Here is a 20,541-nt window from a genome sequence, read left to right as displayed (position 1 = left end):
AAATAAAATAGAGAACCAAAAAATGGGATGCTAGGTTTCTAGTGTAAAGGTGGATATATGAGAACGGGGATTTTAAACATAGTCAATTCCGTGCCATTGCCTTTTGTGCAATATCCAGGGGGACAAGCAATAGTGAATTTGTTAAGGCGGTCATGTGCAATACTCATGTCTTCAAAGCTGTGGGTTCAAAATAAAATGAATGCATGGGGTGAAGAAGGCAGCATATTTTTTCCAGTTGTGGGCAACTGAGCAGTTGGTGGCACTGAGTGGCAGATCAAACTGTGGGAGTGATTAGGTACATTTGAAATCGGCCTGCATAAGAGAGAGTATAACAAGATGTTAACCTATGATATTATAGATCAAGCTGTGCACATAGTCACAGTAGGACTTAAGTTACAGGTAGGACCACCATATAAGGGCAAGGGGTCCCCCATAAATGCAGCTCCAACAACAGTGGTCTGATATTGAGGGAAAAATTGCTCTGAGTTAGGTGGGAAGTGACCCAGGTAGCACCTATACAGCCATTTAATATGTGTTTTATTTAATTCAAACACAGATTAATGATTTTGCAGCGCACTCCCTAATCTAGATCCACACTCCATGTCTGTCTCCCAAGCCAGCGTGTGTGGGTTCATTTGAGGTTGAGTATGAAATATAAAGAACATTATAATAGTGAAATCAACCCTTGGGAGGGTGATCTTTGAAAACTGAAAGATTTCAGAAGGAGTGTTGGGTTCCAATATTGCCACCCACCAAGGATAAAAAAAACAACAACATTCTAATGTGAACATATTGGAGAAACTTCCAAAGTGGGATGCCACAGAAGTCATGTACTTCCTGAAAATTCAGGGTACGTTCCCAAGATCCAAATTCCCGTAAAAACTTAATATCTGGTCAGGGTTAGAAGCCAAACTTGTTTGCCTGAAAATGTTTGGAATGTGACAAAGTCTGGCTGCAAAAGTTTCCATGATTAGAATATATAGAAGAAGCAATATGGAACACCTCTGCCTTATGCCATTTTTAATGGGGTTTGAGGTTGAGGCTAAAAGAGAGCGGCGTAACACGAACAAGAAAGCACTGTAAAAGTCACATCATGAAGTCATACATTATCAAAGGTCTTCTCTGCATCTAAGGCGATAACCAGAAACGTAACAGACCTCTTATTTGCATAATGATTGTCAATGACTTTGCAAGTATTGTCCGCAGTCTGGCACCTGAAACAATACCCACCTTGTCGGGTGGATCATCAAGCATATAACTGAAGTTAGTTGGACAGTGTTGTTTTTAGCAAAAATGTTGTGGTTTACATTCAATAAAGAAACAGGTTTCTAGCTAAAATATAGAGAAGGATTGCAACCCTCTCTAGGGATGACTTAAAGTTATGCTCTGGTGGTTGCCTATTCAGACTTCCTTCCAGATAAAATTACATTACAAAGTTCCAGTAACATGTGAGCTTGTTACAGAAAGAAGCAGAAAAACACCTGGATGCTTTAAGAAGATTTCATTGCATTTGAGAGCTCTTCTGATGTAATAGCTCTGTTGAAGCACAGAAGATTAAGGCACAACGGTTTGTTTGAGTGAATGTACTGTAGGTGTGGATTAAGCTAATAAGTCTGTAGTAGAGGAGCTTCTCCTAAGTTGTATAGAGACGTGCAAAATTCACCAAACCAGCAATTTTTTTTGTGTCATAAATTTGATGAATTTTTAATACACGCAATTCTATTCTTAATGTGCCTATTTCTACAAGCACGGGCCAGGATGGGGTCTGTCATATTACCTATTTCATACTATGTTTTTTATGACCATTATAGGGTTTTGGTAGCTTTATAGGAAAGCAGCTTAGTAAGTTGACGCTTGACTAGCAAAATCTTACTGTATGTTTTACTGTTAGGAAAGCATTGATGCTTTTTGGTAAGTTCTGCTATATGGGATTTTAGCTCCTGAATGTATTGCCTCTCTCCTCATTGCCATTGAAGATATTTGAATAAGCTACCCTGTTATAGTAGCCTTTAATGCATCCCGATTAATGGCATATAAAGTAGAGGCTGGGTCCAGATGCTCTCAGAATTTCAAGATCGCCTAGGTCTGTCTGTCTGTAATATCTTTTTTAACAAGAAAGAAGTCATCAATGAACCAGTGAGGTTAAGGAGGGAAAACTAAAGAGAACCGCACTTTTACGAGGATAGCAAATTGATTTAACTAATCACGCAGGGGAGTCCTCGTAGGACAAGTAGGCACAGGTTGTAGGCGAATGCAAGCAATGTCCTTTCTGGCGCAGGTTCTCCCAACTGAATAGTTAATACAGATGTCTCTCCTTACATCTTTGTCCTTGATGCGATTACATTGCGGGAAAAAGATAGCGGAATTCTGTGGCGTTTGCAGGTGCATGTGTACACATGAAGTCGCTGTTAAAACGAAACCACTTCAATGCGGTCGCAGGCAGCGGGACTAGGGGCCTAATTCAGGCCTGATCTCAGCAGCAAAATTGTTCTCTAATGGACAAAACCATGCTGTACTGCTGGGGGGGGGGGGAGGGGGGCAGAGCAGATATAACAAGTGCAGAGAGAGTTAGATTTGGGTGGGTTATATTGTTTCTGTGCAGGGTAAATACTGGCTGCTTTATTTTTACATTGCAATTTAGATTTCAGTTTGAACACAACCCACCCGCTTCCCCTGTAGCCCCCACAGCTTACAATATTATGAATTTAGTGCCGGCCATGAGACAATCGTAGCTTGCGAACAGCCAATCAGGAGTGTCCGGTCCTCGAGCTCTGATTGTCTCACGGCCGGCACTAAATTCATAACACTGCATCGGCGTAACCGTCTGCCTGCTGGTGCGCAGCTGGCCCACAACGATCCACACAGCTGCCACTGGGACTCCCTCTTGCTCGGGGGCCCAGGATTGAAGTCCCAACTGTACCCCCTGATGGCAGCTCTGCTAGCACGTTTGAAGCACTAGGCTCACCTTGGGGGAACATGGCCACACTACTTAATATGTGGCCATGCAGGGGCGGATCCAGAAGAAAATGATAGGGGGGGTATCATGGAAGGGGCAAGTACATTTGCGTGCGGCTTCGGTGCATGTGAGGTGGCGCTTCTTATACAATGCCCACAGTTGTAGCGCTCACTATGCACTGTCCACTGTACTGGTAGTGCCCCTTATATAGACCCCATAGTAGTGGTGCCACTTATGCAATGCCCGTATTGCCCCCAGTAGTAATGTTGCCTGTAGTAATGCCCCCAGTCATTATGCCCCCAGTCGTAATGCCCCTGCAGTTATGACCCCAGTAGTTTACCCCCCCCCTTTAGTTTCGCCTCCCAGTGGTAATGCCCCCAGTAGTTTAGCCACCAGTAGTAATGCCCCCTGTAGTTTGCCCCATTGTAGTTTAGCCCCTGTAGTTATGCCCCCCTTGTAGTTTAGCCCCCAGTAGTAATGCCCCCAGTAGTTTGGCCCCTGTAGTTATGCAACCAGTAGGTTGGCCCCCCTGTAGTTTAGCCCCCAAGTAGTAATGCCCCTGTAGTTAAGCCGCCAGTAGTAATGCCCCTGTAGTTACGCGCCAGTAGTAATGCCCTCCTGTAGTATGCCCCTAGTAGTTAGCACCTTTGTAGTTGGCCCCCAGTAATAATGTCTCCCAGTAGTTTGCCCCCAGTAGATGCCCCCCAGTAATAATGTCCCCCAGTAGCTGCCCCCAATAGATGACCCCCCAGTAGTAATGCCCCCAGTAGATGCCCCCCAGTTATAATGCCCCCAGTAGTAATGCCCCTTGTTGATGCCCCCCAGTAGTAATGTTCCCCCGTAGTTTGCCCCCAGTAGATGCCCCCGCTGCATTAAGGAAGAAAAAAACATCATACTTACCGAGACCCGTTCCCGCTACCGCTGCAGTCCTCCTCCTCCCTGGGCGTCCGCTCCTCAGCACAATGAGAGAGACGTCATGACTGACGTCTCCCCCATAGTGCACGCCGCACAGTGACAGCGCCGGAAGCCGGAGCTCAGTACTGAGCTCCTGCCTCCGGCTGCCGCTGTGCAGGGAGATGGGCGCCCGCTGGTAACACAATCTCAGCGGGCGCCCGTCATCTCCCTGTGCGGCGCTGGGGGAAGACGGGGAACAGAAGGCCACAAATGATAGGGGGGCACGGGCCCGAGTGCCCCCCCCCCTGGATCCGCCACTGTGGCCATGCATTCTTTTCAGCCGTGTATTGATTTCAACTTTTACGATGTTGGGAAGTATGATTTTTGGGGCCCATTCTGGGCAGATTGTCCTTGACGTGTGAGAAAAATAAGCTAGCTTGTACTGTGTTCTGAAATCTGTAAATCTTCTGGGGGAAAAAAGGTATAATTTGTGTGGACACTGCACAAATAATTACTGATATTTATGGGTGTAGTACGGTATGCCGGTGCTCGGGCTCCCGGTGACCAGCATACTGGCGCCGGGAGCCCGACCGCCGGCATACCGACAGCGTGGCGAGCGCAAAGGAGCCCCTTGCGGGCTCGCTGCGCTCGCCACCCTGCAGGCACGCCACACTATTTTGTTCTCCCTCCAGGGGGGTCGTGGACCCCCACGAGGGAGAATAGTTGTCGGTATGCCGGGTGTCGGGATTCCAGCGCCGGTATACTGTGCGCCGGTATCCCGACATTCGGCATACAGAAGACCACCCGATATTTATATTGGAATGTGACTGGCTCAGTAAATGCTATAATAGACTCAGCAGTGAAGACGTTAACTGCATGTTTTAAATGCATTTACTTTACTATATAAATTAAAAACACATTTATGAGGGTTTGCTATAGAGTGGGAGTAGTCCAGAACAAAACATAACTGTGGGATACTGGATTTCTAAAACGTTTTATGAAATATTATTTAAACAAAGTAGTTATGCACTGTTTTCATTTACTTCTGTCCTGAGGATTATTATCACACTAGATTATATTGTGACTGTGCCACCCAAAGCAAAACAGGATATTTTCCATAAAGCATTTAATAATTTGACAGATTTCATATGCTTGACGTATTATTTATTACTTGTGTTATTGTCAAGGTTTTGTCACTTGAAGAAACGTTACTTTCTCTTCTTCCATAACAGGTAGCGCTACCAACCTTTATTTTGGAGAAAAGATCCCTTCTGGAGATGTATGCAAACTTTATGGCCCATCCCGATTTGTTTTTATCCATTGCAGCTGGGACAACCCCCGAGGAACGAATGATCAGCTTTGTGGAATATTACTTAACATCTTTCCATGAAGGCCGAAAGGGAGCAGTGGCTAAGAAGCCCTATAACCCAGTTGTAGGTGAAACATTTCATTGCAGCTGGGATGTTCCCAAGGACAAAGTGACACCTCGCAGAACTCACAGTGCCTGTGTACAAGCCAAAGAAACTAACACGGCCCAGGTATCTGACAGTGAATCATACAAAGTGCGCTTTGTGGCTGAGCAGGTGTCTCATCACCCACCTGTATCGTGTTTTTATTGTGAATGCAAAGAGAAGAATATGTGTGTGAACACTCACATATGGACCAAAAGCAAATTCCTTGGCATGTCTGTTGGTGTTTCAATGGTCGGAGAAGGTATGTTCATGTTGCGTTGCCATTTCAAATAACATTAACTTAAGTCTGTTGAATGCAGTTTATTGGACAGGCATTGGATGGTAAGTTACATTACCTGTGATATTCCAAGAAAGAAGCAGTGACCTGGAGTACACTGAATCTTCAGTGCTCACATGGAACAACAAAAAACTGCATATGTCTAATGTTTATTTACCTTCACTATGGTGCTACCTCCTTAAGAGAGAGTTGCACTGGTTCCTTGACGTTCCTACTAGATGATTTTAATGTACTATTATAATATCACATTAGACCTCAGCTCATACAGGTTGAGTATCCCATATCCAAATATTCCAAAATACGGAATATTCCGAAATACGGACTTTTTTAAGTGAGAGTGAGATAGTGAAATCTTTGTTTTCTGATGGCACAATGTACACAAACTTTGTTTAATACACAAAGTTATAAAAAATATTGTATTAAATGACCTTCAGGCTATGTGTATAAGGTGTATATGAAACATAAATGAATTGTGTGAATGTACACACACTTTGTTTAATGCACAAAGTTATTGAAAATATTGGCTAAAATTAACTTCATGCTGTGTGTGTATAAGGTGTATATGGAGCATAAATGCATTCTGTGCTTAGATTTAGGTCCCATTGCCATGATATCTCATTATGGTATGCAATTATTCCCAAATACGGAAAAATCCGATATCCAAAATACCTCTGGTCCCAAGCATTTTGGATAAGGGATACTCAACCTGTATTTGAATATGCTGTGAGAGTATAGCACATTATGGGTTAATTCAGGTAGGCATGACTAAGTTGCACCCACAAATAATTGCGGCTATATGTCATACTTATGGTTCTGCTGGACTTGCAGGTTTTTGTTTGCAGCACATAAGGCTGAATACAAAATTCCATGAGTCCAGGGCGAGATTGAGCAACAAGGTAGGTGAGTTGCAGGGCCGATGGTGGCATTTCCATGCGTTACAACTGCAACTAGCCCCCCTTGCTCCTAATTGAATTGAACCCTATGAGTATTAAGTGGCAGGGGAACCAGGAAAGCCAGGAACTGCTTTACGTATAATAGCTTACAGTCAGGACATTGCAGAGCTTTCAACAATGGTGATCAGCTCTAGGTACCGACTATAATGTGGGAATGGATGGTCTTTACTATTGAAGTGCTACTGTATGTTCTTTAAAAGGTTACATAGTAAATGTTTTTGGGGGAGAATGTATTTAACCCTTTCATTTCCAGGGATCTATTGAGTGTATTTCACAAGTGGTTAAGCTAAGTTTTATATTTTTGTAAAAAAACAATAAAATATGTATTACAGATTCCAAAATGCTCTCTGACATTAGAGATTTTCTGTGGGCTATATGTTAAGAGGCACACTTTATATTACTGCCACAAGAGGGCAGGATCTGACTCCCATATAATACTGTAATTAGAGTAGAGTGATCAGGCAACCGTGAGGTCTTTCATTTCTCCCACGTCTTATATCTCATTTAAGTTATGCCAGGTAGAAAGTTTCCTCACATCCTTCAGGTCAAAGATTTGAAAACTGGAAAGATTATGTAAAAACGTAACATGCTTGAGCTGTGATTTGTAACTTGTTAATACTCTGTTTGCATACACAGGGCAGTACGGAAGGTGTAATGGTTAGCATTACTGCCTCACAGCACTGAGGTCATGGGCTCGATTCCCACCATGTCCCTAACTGTGCGGAGATTATATATTCTCCCTGTATCCCACAATTCTCCCACAATCCAAAAATATACTGGTAGGTTAATTGGCTCCCAACAAAAATTAACCTTAGTGTGAATGTGTCTGTGTGTACATGTGATAGGGAATATAGATTGTAAGCTCCGCTGGGGCAGGGACTGATGTGAGTGGTCAAATATTCTCTGTAAAGCGCTGCGGAATATGTGTGCGCTATATAAATAACTGGTAATACACAACTGTACAGTAAGGAGTTGTTTGGGTTTTCTTTTTTGTTCGGTTGGATAACGGGACAAATCCCCTGAAACATGAAGTCATAGATCCCTCTTGTAGCAGTGCTTAGTGCTTACACTAGCGTCAGAATAAATGACATTCATTTTAGAATTAATTTTAGAAATAATGATTATAGCTTCCAATTACCTTGTATTTTCTGCATCTGTCTCTTATGATAATACAGCATGTAGATGTAAGTAGTACAATAATCATTATTGTTATCTGCATGACAGTAATCTTATTTCTGGTTGAGTGCAGACAAGAGTTCCCCAAACCACTTTCTCCTGTGTAGCTGCTCCCTTGCTGTTGTAGGAAAGTGGATAAACAATATCATTTTTCTACCCTAGGGTGATACAGTACCGTAGCTAAAAGCAAATATACTGTAGTGAAAACAATGTGAGGCTTTATATAAGCCGTGCAATGTGAAGGCCAAAAACGCATTTGTTAACTGTTCTATTGTAAAAAAATATATATATTTTTTTTACAAAAAAAGTTTTTAAAGAGGATAATTTTATGCGACTAACATTGTTATTTTTCAACTAATTAACTTTTTGCCTTCTTTCACAAATGGTTTTCACTCAACTGATTACTAAGTTCTTCACCTCTGAGCAAAGCACAGCCACTGTATCAGTACTCCCACTGTGTTTTTGTTCTAATCTGTTTTAAAATAAGTAATTCTCTCCCATTAATATTACACAAGGGTTTGCAGCCTTTTCTTTGATTGCCATTAAATTGAATGTTCCTACGTAGAATATATTCTACGAACATCTCACTTTGCTGATGAATTGTATGCACTTCTTAATAATATATTTTCATGTTTCCATAATGTTTCTGGAATACAGAATCAGTGTTGGACTGGGGCATGAAGGGCCCTCCAGGGGAATGCAGTGGTAGGGGCCCATGCTTAGGGGTGTGGTCAGTCTCCGGGGTGTGTGGCCAGCGAACACATTGGCTTGTCTAACCATTAGAGAGTGCATTGGTGGGCCTCTTTGTAATTACTGCTAGTGCATGCATGATAATGTAACATATTTATAACAGGAATGCACTGTAGGAGATATGCCACAGTTCTGTGCAGTATACTGTAATGTAGCATATGTGTAATGTGTAATTCAAGTGCACAGTCTGGATCCTGATGCCTAGAGGAAGGGGTGGCCCACATGGGTATCTGGAAAAAGCGACCCAGAGACTTGTCATCATCAGATGTGCATTAAAAGTTTTGAGCCATTAACATCATCTGTTCATAGAAAAAAACAAAAAGGACTTTGGTTGGTTGGTTGGTTGGTTGGTTGGTTGGTTTAATCAGATAAGTACAAGACACCCACAGTCTCCTGCCCCCACCCCACGGCCTACTCTTTCTCTCCACTTCGCTCCCCCCCCCCCACCCTCCCCTCAGCTATCTCTTTCCCGACACTAAAGTCTCTCTTTATCTCAGTGGCAAGATGGAATGATGAGGAGGGAGGGGGGTGTAGGGGTGTCAGGGAACATTCCAGGAGGCATTTTTCAGAAATGCTTTTAGAAACTCTATAGCCACTTAATGGCCTACGCAAAGAACGACCCGAAAGTGATGGCGCATATCGGCCATTAAATCTCACGCAATGGAAGTACCCCATTGCCCTGTGAAAGGAAAAAGTCCCTTTGATTAATTTACACAGCAGCGGCACCCAGGGAATAGAAAACTCAATAAACACAATGGGATCCGAACGCAGCCGTGAGTCTGTACGCAACATGTGCCGCATTCTCTGAGGACCCACACACACATGAATACGGGACTTACTTGTTGGAAAATCTATCCTCTAGCGGCGATAAAACCATAGAAGTTTGGACTTAATGCTATAGGGGTATACATAGGAATGGACACAACCTTACTGACTAATTGTTCTAAATAAGACATTTCTTGAAGCAAATTTGAAAATGTTTTTATATATGTAATAAATTGTTAGAATCCTTTGTACGCATAGTCAAACCAATCACTGAATCAAAGTAAATATACTAGTATAAGCGCTGCTAATTCCTTTGCTGGGTGGGAAGTGAAAGGGTATATATAGAAGAAGCCAGTGCCTCCCCAGCCAATGACCTCACTGCATGTCACTGGGACAGAGTGTGGGCCATGAGGGATATTTAAACTTCCCATTCAGACATCCTTAAATATTAATAACCACTAATATGAACTCGCTCCCTCCTCCTCCTCCTCCTTTCCTGGTGGTCTTTTCCTTCTCCATCATTGTGGTGGGTGCACATGTTCCACTGCACATGACAGACACGGGACAGACCACTGTCCATTATTATACTGTATACATAATTGCACATAAATAGTGCATAGCTAATCTATGTAGTGTGCACACACAAGGAATATAGTAAGAACAGATAGAGACAGAGAATGTAATTGTTCATGAATAAGGAACAGTTATTAATCTTTCAGACCTCAGTTAGAGCCTTTGAAATATTTAATTGCTTTTCTGCAGGGTAGATTTGCTATGTAGACCGTTTCATTGACTTCCCTTCTGGGATAGAATTGATTTATCATTAAAGAGTTTTCTGTTTTGTTGTCCTGATACAGACTTAGTGCTGGATGCTGCGTTGCACCTTGTAAAAAATTAGCTTTTCTGAAAACTCCCAAAGGGCAATTTGTAAGTAGTGATTAAATATTGTAATCACATAGAAGATAAGAAGCTGCAGACATTTTTTTGTTTAGGTATTAGCCCTATAGAGGTGCTGTAAAAAGAACTATAACAGAAAAGACAGATTTCCAAAATATGTAATAGTGCCAGTTGCTACGAGATTGAGGAAATGCCTTTAACACAAATAAAGCAAGCCAATAAAACCCAAATGCAAGTTACAAAATAAAATACCCAGAACTTCAGAGCATCTGATGAATATGTATTGATAATACCATCTGCCTAATTCCTTCTGGGAATGTACAGTTATTTAAATGTACCTGTAAAAATGAAGTTTTCCTAAGATGACAATTTAAAACGAAATGTTTAATGTATGCAACAGCTGCTTTCTTTGCAGCACTTTGGACATTAAGACCGGAAATTCAGTTTTCTTCTTTGGCCAAAATAATTGAAGAATTCTGTGTTCTGTGAAGACAATATTGAAATAAGAAGCGAAAAACACATGAGTGTACTGTATAGATAACAGGTACAGCATGGTCTTATGGCAGGGGATCTCCCATACTATCCCATAATGCGACGTAACGCTTAAGTTGCGTGTGTCACAGATGCAGCTCTTCGTGCAATGTCATACATTTTCCCTGATGCTAGATTGAATTGCTAAAAGAAAACAGGTATAAAAACTGATCCCCATTCTATATTGCTTAAAAACCATTTCTGGGATTCAATGGGGGTAAATTAGGATAACTGTTTCGCTTAGGTCAGGGTTTGGGTGGTAATTGGTAAGAAAAGTGCTAGAGGTTGTGGTAACATCATCCAGTGCACATCACCTCAAACACTGACTGTTTATTACTTGCTCATAGGCCTCTGATAGGCTGAAGGAGTATACTAGACAAGTGACAGCTAGTGATGTTAATCTGTTAGTGTGCTGGAGCCTGTCTACACTGGCTGGTATGACAACCTTTGCCATTTCCAGAAGTGACAAATGGTAGCAGCTACTTTAGATGTCTGTACAGTGTAGGCATGAAGCTGAGAATTGAGAACTGCGACCTCTCTGGTACAGAACAAGTTAATATCTGGTAGTATTGGAAGCACTGTAGAAATATTGTTTTGTTGCCCTGGTATCTCCAGATTAAGTTATGAAGATTGACTTCAGTTTCTTTCCATGTGGTTCACAGAAACAGACTCCTGTTTATCAGTGTTATAATCAATGGCAGATTCCACAACCTGTAAATAGTGGAACCATTATTCAAGAGGTATGGTGCATCATACTTACCTACTCTCCCGGAAGCTGTGGAAGACTCACAGTTTTTCAGGTAGTCCCCCGCACCCCCAGAAAAATCGCTGGATCTCTTGCATCCCGCTGATATACTGAAGTGGACAATATGTCGAGAAAACTCTGGGATTCGTGGCTCTGTTTTGAGGAGGTATGGGGCTAAATGGCGCAAAATTGCATTATTCATCCCCACCCCTTCCTCACTGACCCGTAAAGCGCAGCATGTGGTTGCCACTGGGGCAGGACCTAATGACGTGTTAGCCTGGTCCCCCTAAGTTGCCTGCAGTATCTCCTCTCGGCGCTACTCCCACAGAGGACTCCTAAAATGTAGATAATTACAGTATGTGTTGCATACTATCTACACAGCACTTCAGATCACTCGTGGAGTCCATGCCCCATGAATATACGCCACCTGCAGCTCCTCTCCAGGCTTCTCCCAGAGAGGAGTTTTATAAATTTGGTAAGTATGGTGCACCTATCAATACTTTACACAAGAGATGAAAGAACACTTTTATCTATCCAAGAGTGACAGGGGTAAATTTACTAAGGTGGGAGTTTTTTTTAGAACTGGTGATATTGCTTATAGCAACCAATCAGATTCTACTTAACATTTATCTAGCTGCTTCTAGAAGATAATAGAATCTGATTGGGTGCTAAGGGCAACATCACTAGTTCTAAATAAAAAACCCCAACCTTAGTAAATTTACCACCATAGTGTTTAGCATCTCTAGTGAATTAAAATAAGTTAGTAGCTGGCTGATCTGTATAAATAAAAGTTAAAATACCCCTCAACAACAGTATAAAATTACCTAACATAGATCAAGTATTTCATATTATACAATATAAATATATTACAATTCTAAATATAAAATTTAAAAATATTTCAATTCAATACATGAATGTGCTACAGAAAAAAAACATCATGTCCACACATATATACATATCAGTCAATCTACTGAAGGTCACACTGTTTCTGTTTATTTATAGTGTATAGCATTATCATTACAAGGAGCTCTATAGAGAATATTTAATCATTCATATCAGTGCACCTGATTTCAACCCAAGCACACTTGGGGAGAACATACAAACTCTCCGCAAAGAAGGTCTTTTTGTTGCACCAGAGAGCAAATTATAATTTTCTGTTGCCCAATCACACCCTTACTGTACTTGCTCTCCGTTAGGAAGCCTCTTCCTTCCTCAGTCCATCTTATCCTACTCTTTGAAGATGCAAAGTCATATAGCCTAGGTCAAGTATACTTAAAAGACCTTTATTATTAAACAAATAAATGTATTTTTTGCTGGTAGGAATTTCATAATGAAGCCATGTACAGCATGCACTGCTACAATTCTGCTGCCCTAGTTCTGGCAATAAAACCAGGCCTATGCATTCTGATCCAGATTTTGGTCTTGTGCCATGGTCAATCATGCACAGGCTTTTGTAAGGTCCATTTTATCCACAGAGCCCACCAGGCATGCCAGAGGTGTAAGCAGTGGTATGAAGTAACCACCTCCTTCGTAAAGCTGTTCAATATTTCTGGAACAACCTCTACAAACTGTTGGATAAGATGTATGTGCGGGTGTTGATGTTGCAGAGTTATATAGGGATACACCAACAGATTGCTCAAACTATGAACAGCCCAATTACAGTACTTAGCCATTCCTCCCAACATGATCCTCTCCAGGAGAGATACCATGCTCTGTTTCTGGACTTTTCTCTTAACTTATGATTGCCGGCACCTGTTTTGAACAGGTTAATGGATAAGAAAGGTGTTTCAGCACAGGTGATGGCAAACGTAAATGAAGAAAGAAGTCCAGGAGCAGAGTATTCTGTTCCTCCTCGAGAGGGTCATGTTGGGAGGTATGACTTAGCCAGTGGTGTTGGTTTATTGCTAGATAGTATGTATAGCATACAGTACCTCCCAACATGTCCCTTTCCAGGAGGGACAAAATGCTCTGCTCCTGGACTTTTCTCTTAATGTATGATTGCCATCACCTGTTTTGAACAGGTTAATGGATAAGACAGGTGTATCACCACAGCAGAGGGCAATCATAAATTAAGAGGGAAGCCCAGGAGCAGCGTATTCTGTCCCTCCTGGAGAGGGTCATGGTGGGAGGTATGGGTATAGCCGTACTCACTCTTTCACCCTGGTTTTCATGGAGCGGAGCACATACTTGCCTACCTGACCCTCTCCATGAGGGAGAAAATGCTCTGTTCCTGTACTTTCCTGGTAATGTATGATTGCCATCACCTGTGGTGAGCTAGTTAATTGATAAGAAAGGTGTTTCACCACAGGTGATGGCAATCATACATTACCAGGAAAGTCCAGGAACAGAGCATTTTCTCCCTCATGGAGAGGGTCAGATAGACAAGTATGGCGGAGCATCAGCATAGTGGGGTGTGTTATACACCTTACCAGCTGGAATTGTTGCAGACTGCAGGTAGTCTCAGATCTCTCTGAAGCTAAGTGGAATATGTGTTTTACACTGTGATGCTCTAACACAGTAAGGAAGAAGGTGGCCCCTGCATATGCTCAGTAGGGATCTTTGTGGTCAGTTTGGGATAGGACATGAAGCCTCCCTGGAGACTTCACAGTAATGCACTCCTCTTTCAACACAAACACCACTTTCTCTGACGTCCTAGTGGATGCTGGGGACTCCGTCAGGACCATGGGGATTAGCGGCTCCGCAGGAGACAGGGCACAAAAATAAAGCTTTAAGATCAGGTGGTGTGCACTGGCTCCTCCCCCTATGACCCTCCTCCAAGCCTCAGTTAGGTTTTTGTGCCCGTCCGAGCAGGGTGCAATCTAGGTGGCTCTCCTAAAGAGCTGCTTGGAAAAAGTTTTTAGGTTTTTTATTTTACAGTGAGTCCTGCTGGCAACAGGCTCACTGCAACGAGGGACTTAGGGGAGAAGAAGTGAACTCACCTGCGTGCAGGATGGATTGGCTTCTTAGGCTACTGGACACCATTAGCTCCAGAGGGATCGAACACAGGCCCAGCCATGGAGTCCGGTCCCGGAGCCGCGCCGCCGACCCCCTTGCAGATGCCGAAAAGTGAAGAGGTCCAGAAACCGGCGGCAGAAGACTTTTCAGTCTTCATGAGGTAGCGCACAGCACTGCAGCTGTGCGCCATTGTTGTCACACACTTCACACTAGCGGTCACTGAGGGTGCAGGGCGCTGTGGGGGGCGCCCTGGGCAGCAATGAAATACCTATACTGGCTAAAAGATACATCACATATAGCCCCTGGGGCTATATGGATTTATTTAACCCCTGCCAGGTCTCAGAAAAACGGGAGAAGAAGCCCGCCGAAAAGGGGGCGGAGCCTATTCTCCTCAGCACACAGCGCCATTTTCCCTCACAGAAATGCTGGTGGGAAGGCTCCCAGGCTCTCCCCTGCACTGCACTACAGAAACAGGGTTAAAACAGAGAGGGGGGGCACTTATTTGGCGATATGATTATATATATTAAGATGCTATAAGGGAAAAACACTTATATAAAGGTTGTCCCTGTATAATTATAGCGTTTTGGTGTGTGCTGGCAAACTCTCCCTCTGTCTCTCCAAAGGGCTAGTGGGGTCCTGTCCTCTATCAGAGCATTCCCTGTGTGTGTGCTGTGTGTCGGTACGTGTGTGTCGACATGTATGAGGACGATGTTGGTGAGGAGGCGGAGCAATTGCCTGTAATGGTGATGTCACTCTCTAGGGAGTCGACACCGGAATGGATGGCTTATTTAAGGAATTACGTGATAATGTCAACACGCTGCAAGGTCGGTTGACGACATGAGACGGCCGGCAAACCAATTAGTACCTGTCCAGGCGTCTCAAACACCGTCAGGGGCGTTAAAACGTCTTTTTACCTCAGTCGGTCGACACAGACACGGACACTGACTCCAGTGTCGACGGTGAAGAAACAAACGTAATTTTCTTTTAGGGCCACACGTTACATGTTAAGGGCAATGAAGGAGGTGTTACATATTTCTGATACTACAAGTACCACAAAAGAGGGTATTATGTGGGGTGTGAAAAAACTACCTGTAGTTTTTCCTGAATCAGATAAATTAAATGAAGTGTGTGATGATGCGTGGGTTTTCCCCGATAGAAATTTATTGGCGTTATACCCTTTCCCGCCAGAAGTTAGGGCGCGTTGGGAAACACCCCTTAGGGTGGATAAGGCGCTCACACGCTTATCAAAACAAGTGGCGTTACCGTCTCCAGATACGGCCGCCCTCAAGGAGCCAGCTGATAGGAGGCTGGAAAATATCCTAAAAAGTATATACACACATACTGGTGTTATACTGCGACCAGCGATCGCCTCAGCCTGGATGTGCAGCGCTGGGGTGGCTTGGTCGGATTCCCTGACTGAAAATATTGATACCCTTGACAGGGACAGTATTTTATTGACTATAGAGCATTTAAAGGATGCATTTCTATATATGCGAGATGCACAGAGGGATATTTGCACTCTGGCATCAAGAGTAAGTGCGATGTCCATATCTGCCAGAAGATGTTTATGGACACGACAGTGGTCAGGTGATGCAGATTCCAAACGGCACATGGAAGTATTGCCGTATAAAGGGGAGGGGTTATTTGGGGTCGGTCCATCGGACCTGGTGGCCACGGCAACAGCTGGAAAATCCACCTTTTTTACCCCAAGTCACATCTCAGCAGAAAAAGACACCGTCTTTTCAGCCTCAGTCCTTTCGTCCCCATAGGGGCAAGCAGGCAAAAGGCCAGTCATATCTGCCCAGGGATAGAGGAAAGGGAAGAAGACTGCAGCAGGCAGCCCATTCCCAGGAACAGAAGCCCTCCACCGCTTTTGCCAAGTCCTCAGCATGACGCTGGGGCCGTACAAGCGGACTCAGCTGCGGTGGGGGGTCGTCTCAAGAGTTTCAGCGCGCAGTGTGCTCACTCGCAAGTGGACCCCTGGATCCTACAAGTAGTATCCCGGGGGTACAGATTGGAAGTTCGAGACGTCTCCCCCTCGCAGGTTCCTGAAGTCTGCTTTACCAACGTCTCCCTCCGACAGGGAGGCAGTATTGGAAACAATTCACAAGCTGTATTCCCAGCAGGTGATAATCAAAGTACCCCTCCTACAACAAGGAAAGGGGTATTATTCCACACTATATTGTGGTACTGAAGCCAGACGGCTCGGTGAGACCTATTCTAAATCTGAAATATTTGAACACTTACATACAAAGGTTCAAATCAAGATGGAGTCACTCAGAGCAGTGATAGTGAACCAGGAAAAAGGGGACTATATGGTGTCCCGGGACAGATGCTTACCTCCATGTCCCAATTTGCCCTTCTCACCAAGGGTACCTCAGGTTCGTGGTACAGAACTGTCACTATCAGTTTCAGACGCTGCCGGTTGGATTGTCCACGGCACCCCGGGTCCTTACCAAGGTAATGGCCGAAATGATGATTCTTCTTCAAAGAAAATGGACGATCTCCTGATAAGGGCAAGGTCCAGAGAACAGTTGGAGGTCGGAGTAGCACTATCTCAATTAGTTCTACGACAGCACGGGTGGATTCTAAATATTCCAAAACCGCAGCTGTTTCCGACGACACGTCTGCTGTTCCTAGGGATGATTCTGGACACAGTCCAGAAAAAGGTGTTTCTCCCGGAGAAGAAAGCCAGGGAGTTATCCGAGCTAGTCAGGAACCTCCTAAAACCAGGAAAAGTGTCAGTGCATCATTGCACAAGGGTCCTGGGAAAAATGGTGGCTTCTTACGAAGCGATTCCATTCGGCAGATTTCACGCAAGAACTTTTCAGTGGGATCTGCTGGACAAATGGTCCGGATCGCATCTGCAGATGCATCAGCGGATAACCTTATCGCCACGGACAAGGGTGTCTCTTCTGTGGTGGTTGCAGAGTGCTCATCTGTTAGAGGGCCGCAGATTCGGCATACAGGACTGGGTCCTGGTGACCACGGATGCCAGTCTGAGAGGCTGGGGAGCGGTCACACAGGGAAGAAACTTCCAGGGAGTATGGTCAAGCCTGGAGATGTCTCTTCACATAAATATACTGGAGCTAAGAGCGATTTACAATGCTCTAAGCCTGGCAAAACCCCTGCTTCAGGGTCAGCCGGTGTTGATCCAGTCGGACAACATCACGGCAGTCGCCCACGTAAACAGACAGGGCGGCACAAGAAGCAGGAGAGCAATGGCAGAAGCTGCAAGGATTCTTCGCTGGGCGGAAGATCATGTGATAGCACTGTCAGCAGTGTTCATTCCGGGAGTGGACAACTGGGAAGCAGACTTCCTCAGCAGACACGATCTACACCCGGGAGAGTGGGGACTTCATTCAGAAGTCTTCCACATGATTGTGAACCGTTGGGAAAAACCAAAGGTGGATATGATGGCGTCTCGCCTCAACAAAAAACTGGACAGGTATTGCGCCAGGTCAAGAGACCCTCAGGCAATAGCTGTGGACGCTCTGGTAACACCGTGGGTGTTCCAGTCAGTGTATGTGTTTCCTCCTCTGCCTCTCATACCAAAAGTACTGAGAATTATACGGCAAAGGGGAGTAAGAACGATACTCGTGGCTCCGGATTGGCCAAAAAGAACTTGGTACCCGGAACTTCAGGAGATGCTCACGGAAGATCCGTGTCCTCTACCTCTAAGACGGGACCTGCTTCAGCAGGGACCGTGTCTATTCCAAGACTTACCGAGGCTGCGTTTGACGGCATGGCGGTTGAACGCCGAATTCTAAGGGAAAAAGGCATTCCGGAAGAGGTCATTCCTACACTGGTAAAAGCCAGGAAGGAGGTGACTGCACAACATTATCACCGCATTTGGAGAAAATATGTTGCGTGGTGTGAGGCCAGGAAGGCCCCCACGGAGAAATTTCAATTGGGTCGATTCCTACATTCCTGCAAACAGGATTGTCTATGGGCCTCAAATTGGGGTCCATTAAGGTTCAAATTTCGGCCCTGTCGATTTTCTTCCAGAAAGAATTGGCTTCAGTTCCTGAAGTCCAGACTTTTGTAAAAGGAGTACTACATATACAGCCCCGGTTGTGCCCCCAGTGGCTCCGTGGGACCTTAATGTAGTTTTGGATTTTCTCAAATCCCATTGGTTTGAGCCACTCAAATCGGTGGATTTGAAATATCTTACATGGAAAGTAACCATGCTACTGGCCCTGGCTTCAGCCAGGAGTGTGTCAGAATTGGCGGCTTTATCGTATAAAAGCCCATATCTGATTTTCCATTCGGACAGGGCAGAACTGCGGAAGCGTCCTCAGTTTCTGCCTAAGGTGGTGTCAGCGTTTCACCTGAACCAGCCTATTGTGGTGCCTGCGGCTACTAGCGATTTGGAGGATTCCAAGTTGCTGGACGTTGTCAGGGCATTGAAAATATATATTTCAAGGACGGCTGGAGTCAGAAAATCTGACTCGCTGTTTATACTGTATGCACCCAACAAGCTGGGTGCTCCTGCTTCTAAGCAGACGATTGCTCGTTGGATTTGTAGCACAATTCAACTTGCACATTCTGTGGCAGGCCTGCCACAGCCTAAATCTGTCAAGGCCCATTCCACAAGGAAGGTGGGCTCATCCTGGGCGGCTGCCCGAGGGGTCTCGGCATTACAACTCTGCCGAGCAGCTACGTGGTCGGGGGAGAACACGTTTGTAAAATTCTACAAATTTGATACCCTGGCTAAAGAGGACCTGGAGTTCTCTCATTCGGTGCTGCAGAGTCATCCGCACTCTCCCGCCCGTTTGGGAGCTTTGGTATAATCCCCATGGTCCTGACGGAGTCCCCAGCATCCACTAGGACGTCAGAGAAAATAAGATTTTACTTACCGATAAATCTATTTCTCGTAGTCCGTAGTGGATGCTGGGCGCCCATCCCAAGTGCGGATTGTCTGCAATACTTGTACATAGTTATTGTTACAAAAAAATCGGGTTGTTATTGTTGTGAGCCGTCTGTTCAGAGGCTCCTACGTTTGTCATACTGTTAACTGGGTTCAGATCACAAGTTGTACGGTGTGATTGGTGTGGCTGGTATGAGTCTTACCCGGGATTCAAAATCCTTCCTTATTGTGTACGCTCGTCCGGGCACAGTATCCTAACTGAGGCTTGGAGGAGGGTCATAGGGGGAAGAGCCAGTGCACACCACCTGATCCTAAAGCTTTATTTTTGTGCCCTGTCTCCTGCGGAGCCGCTAATCCCCATGGTCCTGACGGAGTCCCCAGCATCCACTACGGACTACGAGAAATAGATTTATCGGTAAGTAAAATCTTATTTTTGATGCAGCAGCTATTGTACAGTACATGCCTGCACCACCCTCCTGGGTCTTGACCAATACCCCAGTGGAATGGGTGGGGCCATAATAATATGATTTGCTGCGCTTCACATCCTGCACTTCCCACTTGGACCTATCTTACCCAGATATCTGATAGGAAACTATACTACAGGTTGAGTATCCCATATCCAAATATTCTGAAATATGGAATATTCCGAATTACGGAATTTTTTGAGTGAGAGTGAGATAGTGAAACCTTTGTTTTCTGATGGCTCAATGTACACAAACTTTGTTTAATACACAAAGTTATTGAAGATATTGTATTACATGACCTTCAGGCTGTGTGTATAAGGTGTATAAGAAACATACATGAATTGTGTGAATGTACAAACATTTTGTTTAATGCACAAAGTTATTAAAAATATTGGCTACAATTACCTTCAGACTGTGTGTACAAGGTGTATATGAAACATAAATGCATTCTGTGCTTAGACTTGGGTCCCATCACCATGATATCTCATTATGGTATGCGATTATTCCAAAATACGGAAAAATCCGATATCCAAAATACTTCTGGTCCCAAGCATTTCGGATAAGGGATACTCAACCTATAGTGGCATTTCTCCCAGATATTTCTTTAGAATTATTGCATCACAGAAATATTGTATTTCTCTTTTTCTATGTGTAATATAAACGAGGTTTAAACATACATTTATATTAAAACTTTTTTTTAAAGAAAAATAATAATAAAAAACTGCTTTGATTTGTTCATTTAAACCTGCCAATAGTTCAGTCAGAAGTTTTGGCAAATCAGAAAATCTGTTTTTCAAGGGCACACATGTCACTAGCAGTATGGCGCTAGTTGGATT

At 44.0% G+C, this 20,541-nt stretch overlaps 1 protein-coding gene across 5 annotated transcripts in view; it reads left to right on the top strand.

Annotated features, from left to right (window-relative positions):
- OSBPL10 (oxysterol binding protein like 10) overlaps positions 1–20,541 on the top strand; it is a 726,220-nt gene that overhangs the window by 595,326 nt on the left and 110,353 nt on the right. For all 5 annotated transcript variants that reach the window (XM_063922285.1, XM_063922286.1, XM_063922288.1 and 2 more), the window contains one exon: positions 5,083–5,563. In XM_063922285.1, the coding sequence (XP_063778355.1) occupies positions 5,083–5,563 (481 nt within the window). The remainder of the gene's footprint in view (positions 1–5,082; positions 5,564–20,541) is intronic.

This window comes from Pseudophryne corroboree, chromosome 5 (assembly GCF_028390025.1).
Source record: "Pseudophryne corroboree isolate aPseCor3 chromosome 5, aPseCor3.hap2, whole genome shotgun sequence".
In the NCBI taxonomy this organism is placed as follows: Eukaryota; Metazoa; Chordata; class Amphibia; order Anura; family Myobatrachidae; genus Pseudophryne; species Pseudophryne corroboree.
Note: the sequence above shows the minus strand (reverse complement) of the source record. Positions and strands in the feature narration are given on the sequence as shown.